General features: G+C 45.8%; 1 protein-coding gene and 1 long non-coding RNA gene across 2 annotated transcripts in view; both read left to right on the top strand.

Annotated features, from left to right (window-relative positions):
• BDP1 (B double prime 1, subunit of RNA polymerase III transcription initiation factor IIIB) overlaps positions 1 to 17,393 on the top strand; it is a 75,880-nt gene that overhangs the window by 22,252 nt on the left and 36,235 nt on the right. The window contains 27 exon segments of the mRNA XM_054397652.1: positions 1,327 to 1,408; positions 1,634 to 1,710; positions 2,238 to 2,397; positions 2,823 to 2,905; positions 3,839 to 3,983; positions 4,146 to 4,222; positions 4,750 to 4,909; positions 5,335 to 5,417; positions 6,351 to 6,495; positions 6,658 to 6,734; positions 7,262 to 7,421; positions 7,860 to 7,942; positions 8,485 to 8,644; positions 9,070 to 9,152; positions 10,086 to 10,230; positions 10,393 to 10,469; positions 10,997 to 11,156; positions 11,595 to 11,677; positions 12,220 to 12,379; positions 12,805 to 12,887; positions 13,430 to 13,589; positions 14,015 to 14,097; positions 14,640 to 14,799; positions 15,225 to 15,307; positions 15,849 to 16,008; positions 16,434 to 16,516; positions 17,058 to 17,217. Of these exon segments, the coding sequence (XP_054253627.1) occupies positions 1,327 to 1,408; positions 1,634 to 1,710; positions 2,238 to 2,397; positions 2,823 to 2,905; positions 3,839 to 3,983; positions 4,146 to 4,222; positions 4,750 to 4,909; positions 5,335 to 5,417; positions 6,351 to 6,495; positions 6,658 to 6,734; positions 7,262 to 7,421; positions 7,860 to 7,942; positions 8,485 to 8,644; positions 9,070 to 9,152; positions 10,086 to 10,230; positions 10,393 to 10,469; positions 10,997 to 11,156; positions 11,595 to 11,677; positions 12,220 to 12,379; positions 12,805 to 12,887; positions 13,430 to 13,589; positions 14,015 to 14,097; positions 14,640 to 14,799; positions 15,225 to 15,307; positions 15,849 to 16,008; positions 16,434 to 16,516; positions 17,058 to 17,217 (3,172 nt within the window).
• Positions 1,409 to 2,290, top strand: LOC128979798 (uncharacterized). The gene is made up of 3 exons (XR_008489451.1): positions 1,409 to 1,471; positions 1,634 to 1,710; positions 2,238 to 2,290. It is a non-coding gene; the product is annotated as an uncharacterized LOC128979798 (long non-coding RNA).

Here is a 17,393-nt window from a genome sequence, read left to right as displayed (position 1 = left end):
TAGGTGTTAAATCGTGGTAACTCTTTTTCCATATTCAATAAAGATTTTTCATAGCAGTTTTCATCACAAGGAGCAGTGCTGTGACTAAGATATAAAACTCTCCTCTCCTCTCCTCTCCTCTCCTCTCCTCTCCTCTCCTCTCCTCTCCTCTCCTCTCCTCTCCTCTCCTCTCCTCTCCTCTCCTCTCCTCTCCTCTCCTCTCCTCTCCTCTCCTCTCCTCTCCTCTCCTCTCCTCTCCTCTCCTCTCCTCTCCTCTCCTCTCCTCTCCTCTCCTCTCCTCTCCTCTCCTCTCCTCGCCTCGCCTCGCCTCGCCTCGCCTCGCCTCGCCTCGCCTCTCCTCGCCTCTCCTCGCCTCTCCTCTCCTCTCCTCTCCTCTCCTCTCCTCTCCTCTCCTCTCCTCTCCTCTCCTCTCCTCTCCTCTCCTCTCCTCTCCTCTCCTCTCCTCTCCTCTCCTCTCCTCTCCTCTCCTCGCCTCGCCTCGCCTCGCCTCGCCTCGCCTCGCCTCGCCTCTCCTCGCCTCGCCTCGCCTCTCCTCTCCTCTCCTCTCCTCTCCTCTCCTCTCCTCTCCTCTCCTCTCCTCTCCTCTCCTCTCCTCTCCTCTCCTCTCCTCTCCTCTCCTCTCCTCTCCTCTCCTCTCCTCGCCTCTCCTCGCCTCTCCTCGCCTCTCCTCGCCTCTCCTCGCCTCTCCTCGCCTCTCCTCGCCTCTCCTCGCCTCTCCTCGCCTCTGTCTCAGCTGAAACACACCTTCCCAGAAGAGATACTCCAAGCTCTCTCTGTCTTACCCATGCTCTTTTATGAAGTTAAACTTCATGACTATTTCTTACACTTAATTGCTGTACCTGAGCAGTGATGTTTAAACATTTAGTCTATCCCTAAAGTTTCCATTTCAGTGTGATCAGCAGCTCCCTATCCCCAGGACGTGTGATGGTTAAGGACACAGAGGTTCATGTCTGTACAACATTATTTATTAGTGTGTGGATTGTGGCAGTAGGACAAGGTGTTTCCAAACAACAGTTCATATTTCTGTGAGTGCAATGGCTTTGAAATGAGATGGAAAGACAGAAGAGGGAGGTGCAAAATTTCGTATATAAATCAAATCTCTTCTACTTTGGAGCAGAATTCTACTTTTTCTGTTGAAATCAGTAAACCTCTTCACGCTGACATCAATCATAAGTCCTTAGGAGAAGAGGTATTCCTATTTATTTCACTGCAAGAAATGCTTCCATCAAGCATTTTGAAGAACATTCAGTTTATTGTCTTTGTTGTATTACCATCCAATCTGCTGTGCTCTTGGACCACATAAAACCTGTAAGTATCTCTCCTCAGGAAACCTAAAGAGAGAACAAGGAGAAGGGAGCTGCAAACACATCAATCCCGCTCCCCCAGACCAACTAGAAGGAGAAAAAAAGTATGCCAAGAGAAAATGGAGGCTGAGACTTCTTCTTCTGTCCTTGGAAATGCAGATGAAAAGGTCAGCAGAAGTGTTGCTTCATGTGCTATGCCCTTGATGCTGTGTTTTGACCAGTGCTGATACTGTGCCTCAACTACGCTCTCATTAGAGCAGTGTTCTAAGAACTGCTTGTGAGGTACGTGCAGGCTTGTCCAAGAGTAATATTCTTTGCCTCAATTCCAGTGCTCTGAGGAAGACAGCAGAAGAAACAGAGATGATGCCACTGCAAGAGAGGATGTGGATTTGGAAAGTAAATCTCAGTAAGTATTGAGATCTCTCTTCCAGCCCCCTGGAATTAGCTGGCTGTAATTGACGATTCATTCTCTATAGAACTCTTTTAAAAAGACAAAAGTCACTGTGAAGTTTTTAATATAAATCTAGAGTTTGACATCCTGCTTTGCTTGGCTAATATCAAGGGGCTCTGTGGTGGAAGGAGCTCCGTGCTTCAGTTCTGGGAAGCTGAGGAAAGCATTACTTTGTGAAGCAGTAAGTGTGTTGGATAGGGAAAAGGGATAACCATGGCTTTGCCTTCCTGCCATCTTCTGCTGCCAGCTCATGGTCCTGCTTTCCAGCACTTGCAGAAGCAGCTGCAGTGTGCAGTCTGGTTAGGTTCCCCCCGTGTGTGGAGGAGCAGAGGCCATTGTGTGTAGGCAGTTTTCTTAGGATTGTGCAGAGCCTTCCAAAGACAGCCCAGGTGCAGTAAAGCAAGTTGTGCAAGCAGCTCCTGAATCTTGCCCAGGCTGGGATATTGTGGACTGAAGGTCATTGTTGTGCATCCTTTGTGCAGAGAAGCTGAAGAAGCTGTAGCTGCAGAGGCCACAGGTAGAGGACGTTGGCAGAGGTTTAAGCCTAATGTTGCCACAGCTTCTGTGAGGAAAGAAGAGTCTGGAAAAGATGGAAGAAGTGATGAAGTGCTCCATCCATGTTCTAAGAGAAGAAGCAGAAAGGTATTTATCAGAGTCAGGTAACTGGAGAGAGTGTGTGGGCTAAAAGGCTGCTGGCTGCAACATCAATGTTCCCTTCTTCTTTGTTTCCATTTTTTTACCCTGCATATGACCAGGAATCAGCCACTTGCTTAACCTGCAGTGACAGTGTGACGTTGCTTAAGGGCCTGAGCTGAGCTGGGGCTTGTCACACATACTGTAGGTGCCAATAATATTTCACATCCTGCAGCAGAGAGAGCTTCAGTTGTGTGATCCAGATTTTGCTGCACCTTTCATGCTCTGTGAGAGGTCCCTGTGACAGTTTGTGTGTGCCACATGCAATCGATTTCCTTTTGTGTGCTGTTGTGGACAGTTAGCTGGTCTGTGGGGCTTTGCTGTCCTCCATCTGTGTGAGAGAGTTCATGTCTTCATGTTGTGTTTCTCTTCAGAACGCTGGGCCAAGTAAGACCTCTGACCCTGCCAGTGAAGTAGCTGCAGGAAAAGATGATAAAGGCCTGGAGACAATGTCTGAGTAAGTATGAGGGAAATCCAAGGACACGTGCTGCTCTGCAGCAATTTGCCATCCCTCTTGCTCCTGGCAGTGTTACACAGTGTGGAAGTTTTTTCAGAAACCTGTACAATGAGACAGAACTTGAGGGAAGAATGGGAATCTTGTCCTAATGCAAGAAAGACATTAAGCATTTTTGATTTTGAAGCAATACTTTTAAGTGATATGCCACAATAAATGCAAAACAAACCCCAAGTGGAAGTTCAGTCCCTTCAAAATTAAAACAAGCCTTCTCTACAAGCTTTGATAGAGAAATGCATCACTTTCAGTGGTCAAGTGTTTAAACCATAGGAATAAGTGTTTGTTCTGAAGTATTATGTGTCTGGTATTAGGAGACAAACTTCCAACCTGGGGGCAATTCAGTGCACATGGTAATTGTGAAGTTGTTTTTTTTTTATTTCTCCTCAGTGTAAAAATGTCAGCTGTTGTGTAAAATGAGGAATATGCTTTACAGGAGAGATTGTAAGACGGAAAAAAAGCCCAAACCAAACCAAAACCCTAACAAGTCAAATAAAGGTACCCTTCAGTAAAGAAAAAACAAACCCAGCAAAAACCCAAAACCCAATAAAACCCATAGAAACCCCCAAAGCAACCACATCTACAAAGAAAACCACAACCAAACAAAAAAATCCCAAATTCTTATTTATAAAGGTAGATAGTTTAAGAGACTGAAGTGAGGTAAACTGGATTTGTTAATATGCCAGAAAAATATTTTGAATGTTGTTTCTTTTCTTACCACTCTCTGTAATTTGTTGCAAGGGTAAAAAGGCAGAAAAGCACGTGAGTGTGGTAGTAATGTGCTGTGATATTTTCAGGTTAGCTTAGTAAGGTTACAAAGTTATTTGTGTATTTTCTGAATGTTTGTGATGTTTACACCTTTCCTTAAATCACATCTAGAATAACTGGAAAGGAAACAAACAGCCGACAACGGGAAAGACCTAAACCCTACCCGGTGAGGTCACCTAAAAGGAGAAAAAAAGTATGCCAAGAGAAAATGGAGGCTGAGACTTCTTCTTCTGTCCTTGGAAATGCAGATGAAAAGGTCAGCAGAAGTGTTGCTTCATGTGCTATGCCCTTGATGCTGTGTTTTGACCAGTGCTGATACTGTGCCTCAACTACGCTCTCATTAGAGCAGTGTTCTAAGAACTGCTTGTGAGGTACGTGCAGGCTTGTCCAAGAGTAATATTCTTTGCCTCAATTCCAGTGCTCTGAGGAAGACAGCAGAAGAAACAGAGATGATGCCACTGCAAGAGAGGATGTGGATTTGGAAAGTAAATCTCAGTAAGTATTGAGATCTCTCTTCCAGCCCCCTGGAATTAGCTGGCTGTAATTGACGATTCATTCTCTATAGAACTCTTTTAAAAAGACAAAAGTCACTGTGAAGTTTTTAATATAAATCTAGAGTTTGACATCCTGCTTTGCTTGGCTAATATCAAGGGGCTCTGGGGTAGAAGGAGCTCCGTGCTTCAGTTCTGGGAAGCTGAGGAAAGCATTACTTTGTGAAGCAGTAAGTGTGTTGGATAGGGAAAAGGGATAACCATGGCTTTGCCTTCCTGCCATCTTCTGCTGCCAGCTCATGGTCCTGCTTTCCAGCACTTGCAGAAGCAGCTGCAGTGTGCAGTCTGGTTAGGTTCCCCCCGTGTGTGGAGGAGCAGAGGCCATTGTGTGTAGGCAGTTTTCTTAGGATTGTGCAGAGCCTTCCAAAGACAGCTCAGGTGCAGTAAAGCAAGTTGTGCAAGCAGCTCCTGAATCTTGCCCAGGCTGGGATATTGTGGACTGAAGGTCATTGTTGTGCATCCTTTGTGCAGAGAAGCTGAAGAAGCTGTAGCTGCAGAGGCCACAGGTAGAGGACGTTGGCAGAGGTTTAAGCCTAATGTTACCAGAGCTTCTGTGAGGAAAGAAGAGTCTGGAAAAGATGGAAGAAGTGATGAAGTGCTCCATCCATGTTCTAAGAGAAGAAGCAGAAAGGTATTTATCAGAGTCAGGTAACTGGAGAGAGTGTGTGGGCTAAAAGGCTGCTGGCTGCAACATCAATGTTCCCTTCTTCTTTGTTTCCATTTTTTTACCCTGCATATGACCAGGAATCAGCCACTTGCTTAACCTGCAGTGACAGTGTGACGTTGCTTAAGGGCCTGAGCTGAGCTGGGGCTTGTCACACATACTGTAGGTGCCAATAATATTTCACATCCTGCAGCAGAGAGAGCTTCAGTTGTGTGATCCAGATTTTGCTGCACCTTTCATGCTCTGTGAGAGGTCCCTGTGACAGTTTGTGTGTGCCACATGCAATCGATTTCCTTTTGTGTGCTGTTGTGGACAGTTAGCTGGTCTGTGGGGCTTTGCTGTCCTCCATCTGTGTGAGAGAGTTCATGTCTTCATGTTGTGTTTCTCTTCAGAACGCTGGGCCAAGTAAGACCTCTGACCCTGCCAGTGAAGTAGCTGCAGGAAAAGATGATAAAGGCCTGGAGACAATGTCTGAGTAAGTATGAGGGAAATCCAAGGACACGTGCTGCTCTGCAGCAATTTGCCATCCCTCTTGCTCCTGGCAGTGTTACACAGTGTGGAAGTTTTTTCAGAAACCTGTACAATGAGACAGAACTTGAGGGAAGAATGGGAATCTTGTCCTAATGCAAGAAAGACATTAAGCATTTTTGATTTTGAAGCAATACTTTTAAGTGATATGCCACAATAAATGCAAAACAAACCCCAAGTGGAAGTTCAGTCCCTTCAAAATTAAAACAAGCCTTCTCTACAAGCTTTGATAGAGAAATGCATCACTTTCAGTGGTCAAGTGTTTAAACCATAGGAATAAGTGTTTGTTCTGAAGTATTATGTGTCTGGTATTAGGAGACAAACTTCCAACCTGGGGGCAATTCAGTGCACATGGTAATTGTGAAGTTGTTTTTTTTTTATTTCTCCTCAGTGTAAAAATGTCAGCTGTTGTGTAAAATGAGGAATATGCTTTACAGGAGAGATTGTAAGACGGAAAAAAAGCCCAAACCAAACCAAAACCCTAACAAGTCAAATAAAGGTACCCTTCAGTAAAGAAAAAACAAACCCAGCAAAAACCCAAAACCCAATAAAACCCATAGAAACCCCCAAAGCAACCACATCTACAAAGAAAACCACAACCAAACAAAAAAATCCCAAATTCTTATTTATAAAGGTAGATAGTTTAAGAGACTGAAGTGAGGTAAACTGGATTTGTTAATATGCCAGAAAAATATTTTGAATGTTGTTTCTTTTCTTACCACTCTCTGTAATTTGTTGCAAGGGTAAAAAGGCAGAAAAGCACGTGAGTGTGGTAGTAATGTGCTGTGATATTTTCAGGTTAGCTTAGTAAGGTTACAAAGTTATTTGTGTATTTTCTGAATGTTTGTGATGTTTACACCTTTCCTTAAATCACATCTAGAATAACTGGAAAGGAAACAAACAGCCGACAACGGGAAAGACCTAAACCCTACCCGGTGAGGTCACCTAAAAGGAGAAAAAAAGTATGCCAAGAGAAAATGGAGGCTGAGACTTCTTCTTCTGTCCTTGGAAATGCAGATGAAAAGGTCAGCAGAAGTGTTGCTTCATGTGCTATGCCCTTGATGCTGTGTTTTGACCAGTGCTGATACTGTGCCTCAACTACGCTCTCATTAGAGCAGTGTTCTAAGAACTGCTTGTGAGGTACGTGCAGGCTTGTCCAAGAGTAATATTCTTTGCCTCAATTCCAGTGCTCTGAGGAAGACAGCAGAAGAAACAGAGATGATGCCACTGCAAGAGAGGATGTGGATTTGGAAAGTAAATCTCAGTAAGTATTGAGATCTCTCTTCCAGCCCCCTGGAATTAGCTGGCTGTAATTGACGATTCATTCTCTATAGAACTCTTTTAAAAAGACAAAAGTCACTGTGAAGTTTTTAATATAAATCTAGAGTTTGACATCCTGCTTTGCTTGGCTAATATCAAGGGGCTCTGGGGTAGAAGGAGCTCCGTGCTTCAGTTCTGGGAAGCTGAGGAAAGCATTACTTTGTGAAGCAGTAAGTGTGTTGGATAGGGAAAAGGGATAACCATGGCTTTGCCTTCCTGCCATCTTCTGCTGCCAGCTCATGGTCCTGCTTTCCAGCACTTGCAGAAGCAGCTGCAGTGTGCAGTCTGGTTAGGTTCCCCCCGTGTGTGGAGGAGCAGAGGCCATTGTGTGTAGGCAGTTTTCTTAGGATTGTGCAGAGCCTTCCAAAGACAGCTCAGGTGCAGTAAAGCAAGTTGTGCAAGCAGCTCCTGAATCTTGCCCAGGCTGGGATATTGTGGACTGAAGGTCATTGTTGTGCATCCTTTGTGCAGAGAAGCTGAAGAAGCTGTAGCTGCAGAGGCGACAGGTAGAGGACGTTGGCAGAGGTTTAAGCCTAATGTTGCCACAGCTTCTATGAGGAAAGAAGAGTCTGGAAAAGATGGAAGAAGTGATGAAGTGCTCCATCCATGTTCTAAGAGAAGAAGCAGAAAGGTATTTATCAGAGTCAGGTAACTGGAGAGAGTGTGTGGGCTAAAAGGCTGCTGGCTGCAACGTCAATGTTCTTTGTTTCCATTTTTTTCTTCTTTGTTTCCATTTTTTTACCCTGCATATGACCAGGAATCAGCCACTTGCTTAACCTGCAGTGACAGTGTGACGTTGCTTAAGGGCCTGAGCTGAGCTGGGGCTTGTCACACATACTGTAGGTGCCAATAATATTTCACATCCTGCAGCAGAGAGAGCTTCAGTTGTGTGATCCAGATTTTGCTGCACCTTTCATGCTCTGTGAGAGGTCCCTGTGACAGTTTGTGTGTGCCACATGCAATCGATTTCCTTTTGTGTGTTGTTGTGGACAGTTAGCTGGTCTGTGGGGCTTTGCTGTCCTCCATCTGTGTGAGAGAGTTCATGTCTTCATGTTGTGTTTCTCTTCAGAACGCTGGGCCAAGTAAGACCTCTGACCCTGCCAGTGAAGTAGCTGCAGGAAAAGATGATAAAGGCCTGGAGACAGTGTCTGAGTAAGTATGAGGGAAATCCAAGGACACGTGCTGCTCTGCAGCAATTTGCCATCCCTCTTGCTCCTGGCAGTGTTACACAGGGTTTAAATTTCCTCTCAGATTGTGTGGAATTGTGAAGTTTTTTATATAAATCTAGAGTTTGACATCCTGCTTTGCTTGGCTAATACCAAGGGGCTCTGGGGTAGAAGGAGCTCCGTGCTTCAGTTCTGGGAAGCTGAGGAAAGCATTACTTTGTGAAGCAGTAAGTGTGTTGGATAGGGAAAAGGGATAACCATGGCTTTGCCTTCCTGCCATCTTCTGCTGCCAGCTCATGGTCCTGCTTTCCAGCACTTGCAGAAGCAGCTGCAGTGTGCAGTCTGGTTAGGTTCCCCCCGTGTATGGAGGAGCAGAGGCCATTGTGTGTAGGCAGTTTTCTTAGGATTGTGCAGAGCCTTCCAAAGACAGCCCAGGTGCAGTAAAGCAAGTTGTGCAAGCAGCTCCTGAATCTTGCCCAGGCTGGGATATTGTGGACTGAAGGTCATTGTTGTGCATCCTTTGTGCAGAGAAGCTGAAGAAGCTGTAGCTGCAGAGGCGACAGGTAGAGGACGTTGGCAGAGGTTTAAGCCTAATGTTACCAGAGCTTCTGTGAGGAAAGAAGAGTCTGGAAAAGATGGAAGAAGTGATGAAGTGCTCCATCCATGTTCTAAGAGCAGAAGCAGAAAGGTATTTATCAGAGTCAGGTAACTGGAGAGAGTGTGTGGGCTAAAAGGCTGCTGGCTGCAACATCAATGTTCCCTTCTTCTTTGTTTCCATTTTTTTACCCTGCATATGACCAGGAATCAGCCACTTGCTTAACCTGCAGTGACAGTGTGACGTTGCTTAAGGGCCTGAGCTGAGCTGGGGCTTGTCACACATACTGTAGGTGCCAATAATATTTCACATCCTGCAGCAGAGAGAGCTTCAGTTGTGTGATCCAGATTTTGCTGCACCTTTCATGCTCTGTGAGAGGTCCCTGTGACAGTTTGTGTGTGCCACATGCAATCGATTTCCTTTTGTGTGCTGTTGTGGACAGTTAGCTGGTCTGTGGGGCTTTGCTGTCCTCCATCTGTGTGAGAGAGTTCATGTCTTCATGTTGTGTTTCTCTTCAGAACGCTGGGCCAAGTAAGACCTCTGACCCTGCCAGTGAAGTAGCTGCAGGAAAAGATGATAAAGGCCTGGAGACAATGTCTGAGTAAGTATGAGGGAAATCCAAGGACACGTGCTGCTCTGCAGCAATTTGCCATCCCTCTTGCTCCTGGCAGTGTTACACAGTGTGGAAGTTTTTTCAGAAACCTGTACAATGAGACAGAACTTGAGGGAAGAATGGGAATCTTGTCCTAATGCAAGAAAGACATTAAGCATTTTTGATTTTGAAGCAATACTTTTAAGTGATATGCCACAATAAATGCAAAACAAACCCCAAGTGGAAGTTCAGTCCCTTCAAAATTAAAACAAGCCTTCTCTACAAGCTTTGATAGAGAAATGCATCACTTTCAGTGGTCAAGTGTTTAAACCATAGGAATAAGTGTTTGTTCTGAAGTATTATGTGTCTGGTATTAGGAGACAAACTTCCAACCTGGGGGCAATTCAGTGCACATGGTAATTGTGAAGTTGTTTTTTTTTTATTTCTCCTCAGTGTAAAAATGTCAGCTGTTGTGTAAAATGAGGAATATGCTTTACAGGAGAGATTGTAAGACGGAAAAAAAGCCCAAACCAAACCAAAACCCTAACAAGTCAAATAAAGGTACCCTTCAGTAAAGAAAAAACAAACCCAGCAAAAACCCAAAACCCAATAAAACCCATAGAAACCCCCAAAGCAACCACATCTACAAAGAAAACCACAACCAAACAAAAAAATCCCAAATTCTTATTTATAAAGGTAGATAGTTTAAGAGACTGAAGTGAGGTAAACTGGATTTGTTAATATGCCAGAAAAATATTTTGAATGTTGTTTCTTTTCTTACCACTCTCTGTAATTTGTTGCAAGGGTAAAAAGGCAGAAAAGCACGTGAGTGTGGTAGTAATGTGCTGTGATATTTTCAGGTTAGCTTAGTAAGGTTACAAAGTTATTTGTGTATTTTCTGAATGTTTGTGATGTTTACACCTTTCCTTAAATCACATCTAGAATAACTGGAAAGGAAACAAACAGCCGACAACGGGAAAGACCTAAACCCTACCCGGTGAGGTCACCTAAAAGGAGAAAAAAAGTATGCCAAGAGAAAATGGAGGCTGAGACTTCTTCTTCTGTCCTTGGAAATGCAGATGAAAAGGTCAGCAGAAGTGTTGCTTCATGTGCTATGCCCTTGATGCTGTGTTTTGACCAGTGCTGATACTGTGCCTCAACTACGCTCTCATTAGAGCAGTGTTCTAAGAACTGCTTGTGAGGTACGTGCAGGCTTGTCCAAGAGTAATATTCTTTGCCTCAATTCCAGTGCTCTGAGGAAGACAGCAGAAGAAACAGAGATGATGCCACTGCAAGAGAGGATGTGGATTTGGAAAGTAAATCTCAGTAAGTATTGAGATCTCTCTTCCAGCCCCCTGGAATTAGCTGGCTGTAATTGACGATTCATTCTCTATAGAACTCTTTTAAAAAGACAAAAGTCACTGTGAAGTTTTTAATATAAATCTAGAGTTTGACATCCTGCTTTGCTTGGCTAATATCAAGGGGCTCTGGGGTAGAAGGAGCTCCGTGCTTCAGTTCTGGGAAGCTGAGGAAAGCATTACTTTGTGAAGCAGTAAGTGTGTTGGATAGGGAAAAGGGATAACCATGGCTTTGCCTTCCTGCCATCTTCTGCTGCCAGCTCATGGTCCTGCTTTCCAGCACTTGCAGAAGCAGCTGCAGTGTGCAGTCTGGTTAGGTTCCCCCCGTGTGTGGAGGAGCAGAGGCCATTGTGTGTAGGCAGTTTTCTTAGGATTGTGCAGAGCCTTCCAAAGACAGCCCAGGTGCAGTAAAGCAAGTTGTGCAAGCAGCTCCTGAATCTTGCCCAGGCTGGGATATTGTGGACTGAAGGTCATTGTTGTGCATCCTTTGTGCAGAGAAGCTGAAGAAGCTGTAGCTGCAGAGGCGACAGGTAGAGGACGTTGGCAGAGGTTTAAGCCTAATGTTACCAGAGCTTCTGTGAGGAAAGAAGAGTCTGGAAAAGATGGAAGAAGTGATGAAGTGCTCCATCCATGTTCTAAGAGCAGAAGCAGAAAGGTATTTATCAGAGTCAGGTAACTGGAGAGAGTGTGTGGGCTAAAAGGCTGCTGGCTGCAACGTCAATGTTCTTTGATTCCATTTTTTTCTTCTTTGTTTCCATTTTTTTACCCTGCATATGACCAGGAATCAGCCACTTGCTTAACCTGCAGTGACAGTGTGACGTTGCTTAAGGGCCTGAGCTGAGCTAGGGCTTGTCACACATACTGTAGGTGCCAATAATATTTCACATCCTGCAGCAGAGAGAGCTTCAGTTGTGTGATCCAGATTTTGCTGCACCTTTCATGCTCTGTGAGAGGTCCCTGTGACAGTTTGTGTGTGCCACATGCAATCGATTTCCTTTTGTGTGCTGTTGTGGACAGTTAGCTGGTCTGTGGGGCTTTGCTGTCCTCCATCTGTGTGAGAGAGTTCATGTCTTCATGTTGTGTTTCTCTTCAGAACGCTGGGCCAAGTAAGACCTCTGACCCTGCCAGTGAAGTAGCTGCAGGAAAAGATGATAAAGGCCTGGAGACAATGTCTGAGTAAGTATGTGGGAAATCCAAGGACAAGTGCTGCTCTGCAGCAATTTGCCATCCCTCTTGCTCCTGGCAGTGTTACACAGGGTTTAAATTTCCTCTCAGATTGTGTGGAATTGTGAAGTTTTTAATATAAATCTAGAGTTTGACATCCTGCTTTGCTTGGCTAATATCAAGGGGCTCTGGGGTAGAAGGAGCTCCGTGCTTCAGTTCTGGGAAGCTGAGGAAAGCATTACTTTGTGAAGCAGTAAGTGTGTTGGATAGGGAAAAGGGATAACCATGGCTTTGCCTTCCTGCCATCTTCAGCTGCCAGCTCATGGTCCTGCTTTCCAGCACTTGCAGAAGCAGCTGCAGTGTGCAGTCTGGTTAGGTTTCCCCCGTGTGTGGAGGAGCAGAGGCCATTGTGTGTAGGCAGTTTTCTTAGGATTGTGCAGAGCCTTCCAAAGACAGCCCAGGTGCAGTAAAGCAAGTTGTGCAAGCAGCTCCTGAATCTTGCCCAGGCTGGGATATTGTGGACTGAAGGTCATTGTTGTGCATCCTTTGTGCAGAGAAGCTGAAGAAGCTGTAGCTGCAGAGGCGACAGGTAGAGGACGTTGGCAGAGGTTTAAGCCTAATGTTACCAGAGCTTCTGTGAGGAAAGAAGAGTCTGGAAAAGATGGAAGAAGTGATGAAGTGCTCCATCCATGTTCTAAGAGCAGAAGCAGAAAGGTATTTATCAGAGTCAGGTAACTGGAGAGAGTGTGTGGGCTAAAAGGCTGCTGGCTGCAACATCAATGTTCCCTTCTTCTTTGTTTCCATTTTTTTACCCTGCATATGACCAGGAATCAGCCACTTGCTTAACCTGCAGTGACAGTGTGACGTTGCTTAAGGGCCTGAGCTGAGCTGGGGCTTGTCACACATACTGTAGGTGCCAATAATATTTCACATCCTGCAGCAGAGAGAGCTTCAGTTGTGTGATCCAGATTTTGCTGCACCTTTCATGCTCTGTGAGAGGTCCCTGTGACAGTTTGTGTGTGCCACATGCAATCGATTTCCTTTTGTGTGCTGTTGTGGACAGTTAGCTGGTCTGTGGGGCTTTGCTGTCCTCCATCTGTGTGAGAGAGTTCATGTCTTCATGTTGTGTTTCTCTTCAGAACGCTGGGCCAAGTAAGACCTCTGACCCTGCCAGTGAAGTAGCTGCAGGAAAAGATGATAAAGGCCTGGAGACAATGTCTGAGTAAGTATGAGGGAAATCCAAGGACATGTGCTGCTCTGCAGCAATTTGCCATCCCTCTTGCTCCTGGCAGTGTTACACAGGGTTTAAATTTCCTCTCAGATTGTGTGGAATTGTGAAGTTTTTAATATAAATCTAGAGTTTGACATCCTGCTTTGCTTGGCTAATATCAAGGGGCTCTGGGGTAGAAGGAGCTCCGTGCTTCAGTTCTGGGAAGCTGAGGACAGCATTACTTTGTGAAGCAGTAAGTGTGTTGGATAGGGAAAAGGGATAACCATGGCTTTGCCTTCCTGCCATCTTCTGCTGCCAGCTCATGGTCCTGCTTTCCAGCACTTGCAGAAGCAGCTGCAGTGTGCAGTCTGGTTAGGTTCCCCCCGTGTATGGAGGAGCAGAGGCCATTGTGTGTAGGCAGTTTTCTTAGGATTGTGCAGAGCCTTCCAAAGACAGCCCAGGTGCAGTAAAGCAAGTTGTGCAAGCAGCTCCTGAATCTTGCCCAGGCTGGGATATTGTGGACTGAAGGTCATTGTTGTGCATCCTTTGTGCAGAGAAGCTGAAGAAGCTGTAGCTGCAGAGGCGACAGGTAGAGGACGTTGGCAGAGGTTTAAGCCTAATGTTACCAGAGCTTCTGTGAGGAAAGAAGAGTCTGGAAAAGATGGAAGAAGTGATGAAGTGCTCCATCCATGTTCTAAGAGCAGAAGCAGAAAGGTATTTATCAGAGTCAGGTAACTGGAGAGAGTGTGTGGGCTAAAAGGCTGCTGGCTGCAACATCAATGTTCCCTTCTTCTTTGTTTCCATTTTTTTACCCTGCATATGACCAGGAATCAGCCACTTGCTTAACCTGCAGTGACAGTGTGACGTTGCTTAAGGGCCTGAGCTGAGCTGGGGCTTGTCACACATACTGTAGGTGCCAATAATATTTCACATCCTGCAGCAGAGAGAGCTTCAGTTGTGTGATCCAGATTTTGCTGCACCTTTCATGCTCTGTGAGAGGTCCCTGTGACAGTTTGTGTGTGCCACATGCAATCGATTTCCTTTTGTGTGCTGTTGTGGACAGTTAGCTGGTCTGTGGGGCTTTGCTGTCCTCCATCTGTGTGAGAGAGTTCATGTCTTCATGTTGTGTTTCTCTTCAGAACACTGGGCCAAGTAAGACCTCTGACCCTGCCAGTGAAGTAGCTGCAGGAAAAGATGATAAAGGCCTGGAGACAATGTCTGAGTAAGTATGAGGGAAATCCAAGGACACATGCTGCTCTGCAGCAATTTGCCATCCCTCTTGCTCCTGGCAGTGTTACACAGGGTTTAAATTTCCTCTCAGATTGTGTGGAATTGTGAAGTTTTTTATATAAATCTAGAGTTTGACATCCTGCTTTGCTTGGCTAATATCAAGGGGCTCTGGGGTAGAAGGAGCTCCGTGCTTCAGTTCTGGGAAGCTGAGGACAGCATTACTTTGTGAAGCAGTAAGTGTGTTGGATAGGGAAAAGGGATAACCATGGCTTTGCCTTCCTGCCATCTTCAGCTGCCAGCTCATGGTCCTGCTTTCCAGCACTTGCAGAAGCAGCTGCAGTGTGCAGTCTGGTTAGGTTCCCCCCGTGTGTGGAGGAGCAGAGGCCATTGTGTGTAGGCAGTTTTCTTAGGATTGTGCAGAGCCTTCCAAAGACAGCCCAGGTGCAGTAAAGCAAGTTGTGCAAGCAGCTCCTGAATCTTACCCAGGCTGGGATATTGTGGACTGAAGGTCATTGTTGTGCATCCTTTGTGCAGAGAAGCTGAAGAAGCTGTAGCTGCAGAGGCGACAGGTAGAGGACGTTGGCAGAGGTTTAAGCCTAATGTTACCAGAGCTTCTGTGAGGAAAGAAGAGTCTGGAAAAGATGGAAGAAGTGATGAAGTGCTCCATCCATGTTCTAAGAGCAGAAGCAGAAAGGTATTTATCAGAGTCAGGTAACTGGAGAGAGTGTGTGGGCTAAAAGGCTGCTGGCTGCAACATCAATGTTCCCTTCTTCTTTGTTTCCATTTTTTTACCCTGCATATGACCAGGAATCAGCCACTTGCTTAACCTGCAGTGACAGTGTGACGTTGCTTAAGGGCCTGAGCTGAGCTGGGGCTTGTCACACATACTGTAGGTGCCAATAATATTTCACATCCTGCAGCAGAGAGAGCTTCAGTTGTGTGATCCAGATTTTGCTGCACCTTTCATGCTCTGTGAGAGGTCCCTGTGACAGTTTGTGTGTGCCACATGCAATCGATTTCCTTTTGTGTGCTGTTGTGGACAGTTAGCTGGTCTGTGGGGCTTTGCTGTCCTCCATCTGTGTGAGAGAGTTCATGTCTTCATGTTGTGTTTCTCTTCAGAACGCTGGGCCAAGTAAGACCTCTGACCCTGCCAGTGAAGTAGCTGCAGGAAAAGATGATAAAGGCCTGGAGACAATGTCTGAGTAAGTATGAGGGAAATCCAAGGACACGTGCTGCTCTGCAGCAATTTGCCATCCCTCTTGCTCCTGGCAGTGTTACACAGGGTTTAAATTTCCTCTCAGATTGTGTGGAATTGTGAAGTTTTTAATATAAATCTAGAGTTTGACATCCTGCTTTGCTTGGCTAATATCAAGGGGCTCTGGGGTAGAAGGAGCTCCGTGCTTCAGTTCTGGGAAGCTGAGGACAGCATTACTTTGTGAAGCAGTAAGTGTGTTGGATAGGGAAAAGGGATAACCATGGCTTTGCCTTCCTGCCATCTTCAGCTGCCAGCTCATGGTCCTGCTTTCCAGCACTTGCAGAAGCAGCTGCAGTGTGCAGTCTGGTTAGGTTCCCCCGTGTGTGGAGGAGCAGAGGCCATTGTGTGTAGGCAGTTTTCTTAGGATTGTGCAGAGCCTTCCAAAGACAGTCCAGGTGCAGTAAAGCAAGTTGTGCAAGCAGCTCCTGAATCTTGCCCAGGCTGGGATATTGTGGACTGAAGGTCATTGTTGTGCATCCTTTGTGCAGAGAAGCTGAAGAAGCTGTAGCTGCAGAGGCGACAGGTAGAGGACGTTGGCAGAGGTTTAAGCCTAATGTTACCAGAGCTTCTGTGAGGAAAGAAGAGTCTGGAAAAGATGGAAGAAGTGATGAAGTGCTCCATCCATGTTCTAAGAGCAGAAGCAGAAAGGTATTTATCAGAGTCAGGTAACTGGAGAGAGTGTGTGGGCTAAAAGGCTGCTGGCTGCAACGTCAATGTTCCCTTCTTCTTTGTTTCCATTTTTTTACCCTGCATATGACCAGGAATCAGCCACTTGCTTAACCTGCAGTGACAGTGTGACGTTGCTTAAGGGCCTGAGCTGAGCTGGGGCTTGTCACACATACTGTAGGTGCCAATAATATTTCACATCCTGCAGCAGAGAGAGCTTCAGTTGTGTGATCCAGATTTTGCTGCACCTTTCATGCTCTGTGAGAGGTCCCTGTGACAGTTTGTGTGTGCCACATGCAATCGATTTCCTTTTGTGTGCTGTTGTGGACAGTTAGCTGGTCTGTGGGGCTTTGCTGTCCTCCATCTGTGTGAGAGAGTTCATGTCTTCATGTTGTGTTTCTCTTCAGAACACTGGGCCAAGTAAGACCTCTGACCCTGCCAGTGAAGTAGCTGCAGGAAAAGATGATAAAGGCCTGGAGACAATGTCTGAGTAAGTATGAGGGAAATCCAAGGACACGTGCTGCTCTGCAGCAATTTGCCATCCCTCTTGCTCCTGGCAGTGTTACACAGGGTTTAAATTTCCTCTCAGATTGTGTGAAATTGTGAAGTTTTTAATATAAATCTAGAGTTTGACATCGTGCTTTGCTTGGCTAATGTCAAGGGGCTCTGGGGTAGAAGGAGCTCCGTGCTTCAGTTCTGGGAAGCTGAGGAAAGCATTACTTTGTGAAGCAGTAAGTGTGTTGGATAGGGAAAAGGGATAACCATGGCTTTGCCTTCCTGCCATCTTCAGCTGCCAGCTCATGGTCTTGTTTCCAGCACTTGCAGAAGCAGCTGCAGTGTGCAGTCTGGTTAGGTTCCCCCCGTGTGTGGAGGAGCAGAGGCCATTGTGTGTAGGCAGTTTTCTTAGGATTGTGCAGAGCCTTCCAAAGACAGCCCAGGTGCAGTAAAGCAAGTTGTGCAAGCAGCTCCTGAATCTTGCCCAGGCTGGGATATTGTGGACTGAAGGTCATTGTTGTGCATCCTTTGTGCAGAGAAGCTGAAGAAGCTGTAGCTGCAGAGGCGACAGGTAGAGGACGTTGGCAGAGGTTTAAGCCTAATGTTACCAGAGCTTCTGTGAGGAAAGAAGAGTCTGGAAAAGATGGAAGAAGTGATGAAGTGCTCCATCCATGTTCTAAGAGCAGAAGCAGAAAGGTATTTATCAGAGTCAAGTAACTGGAGAGAGTGTGTGGGCTAAAAGGCTGCTGGCTGCAACATCAATGTTCCCTTCTTCTTTGTTTCCATTTTTTTACCCTGCATATGACCAGGAATCAGCCACTTGCTTAACCTGCAGTGACAGTGTGACGTTGCTTAAGGGCCTGAGCTGAGCT

Source organism: Indicator indicator, chromosome Z (assembly GCF_027791375.1).
Source record: "Indicator indicator isolate 239-I01 chromosome Z, UM_Iind_1.1, whole genome shotgun sequence".
Taxonomy (NCBI): Eukaryota; Metazoa; Chordata; class Aves; order Piciformes; family Indicatoridae; genus Indicator; species Indicator indicator.
Note: the sequence above shows the minus strand (reverse complement) of the source record. Positions and strands in the feature narration are given on the sequence as shown.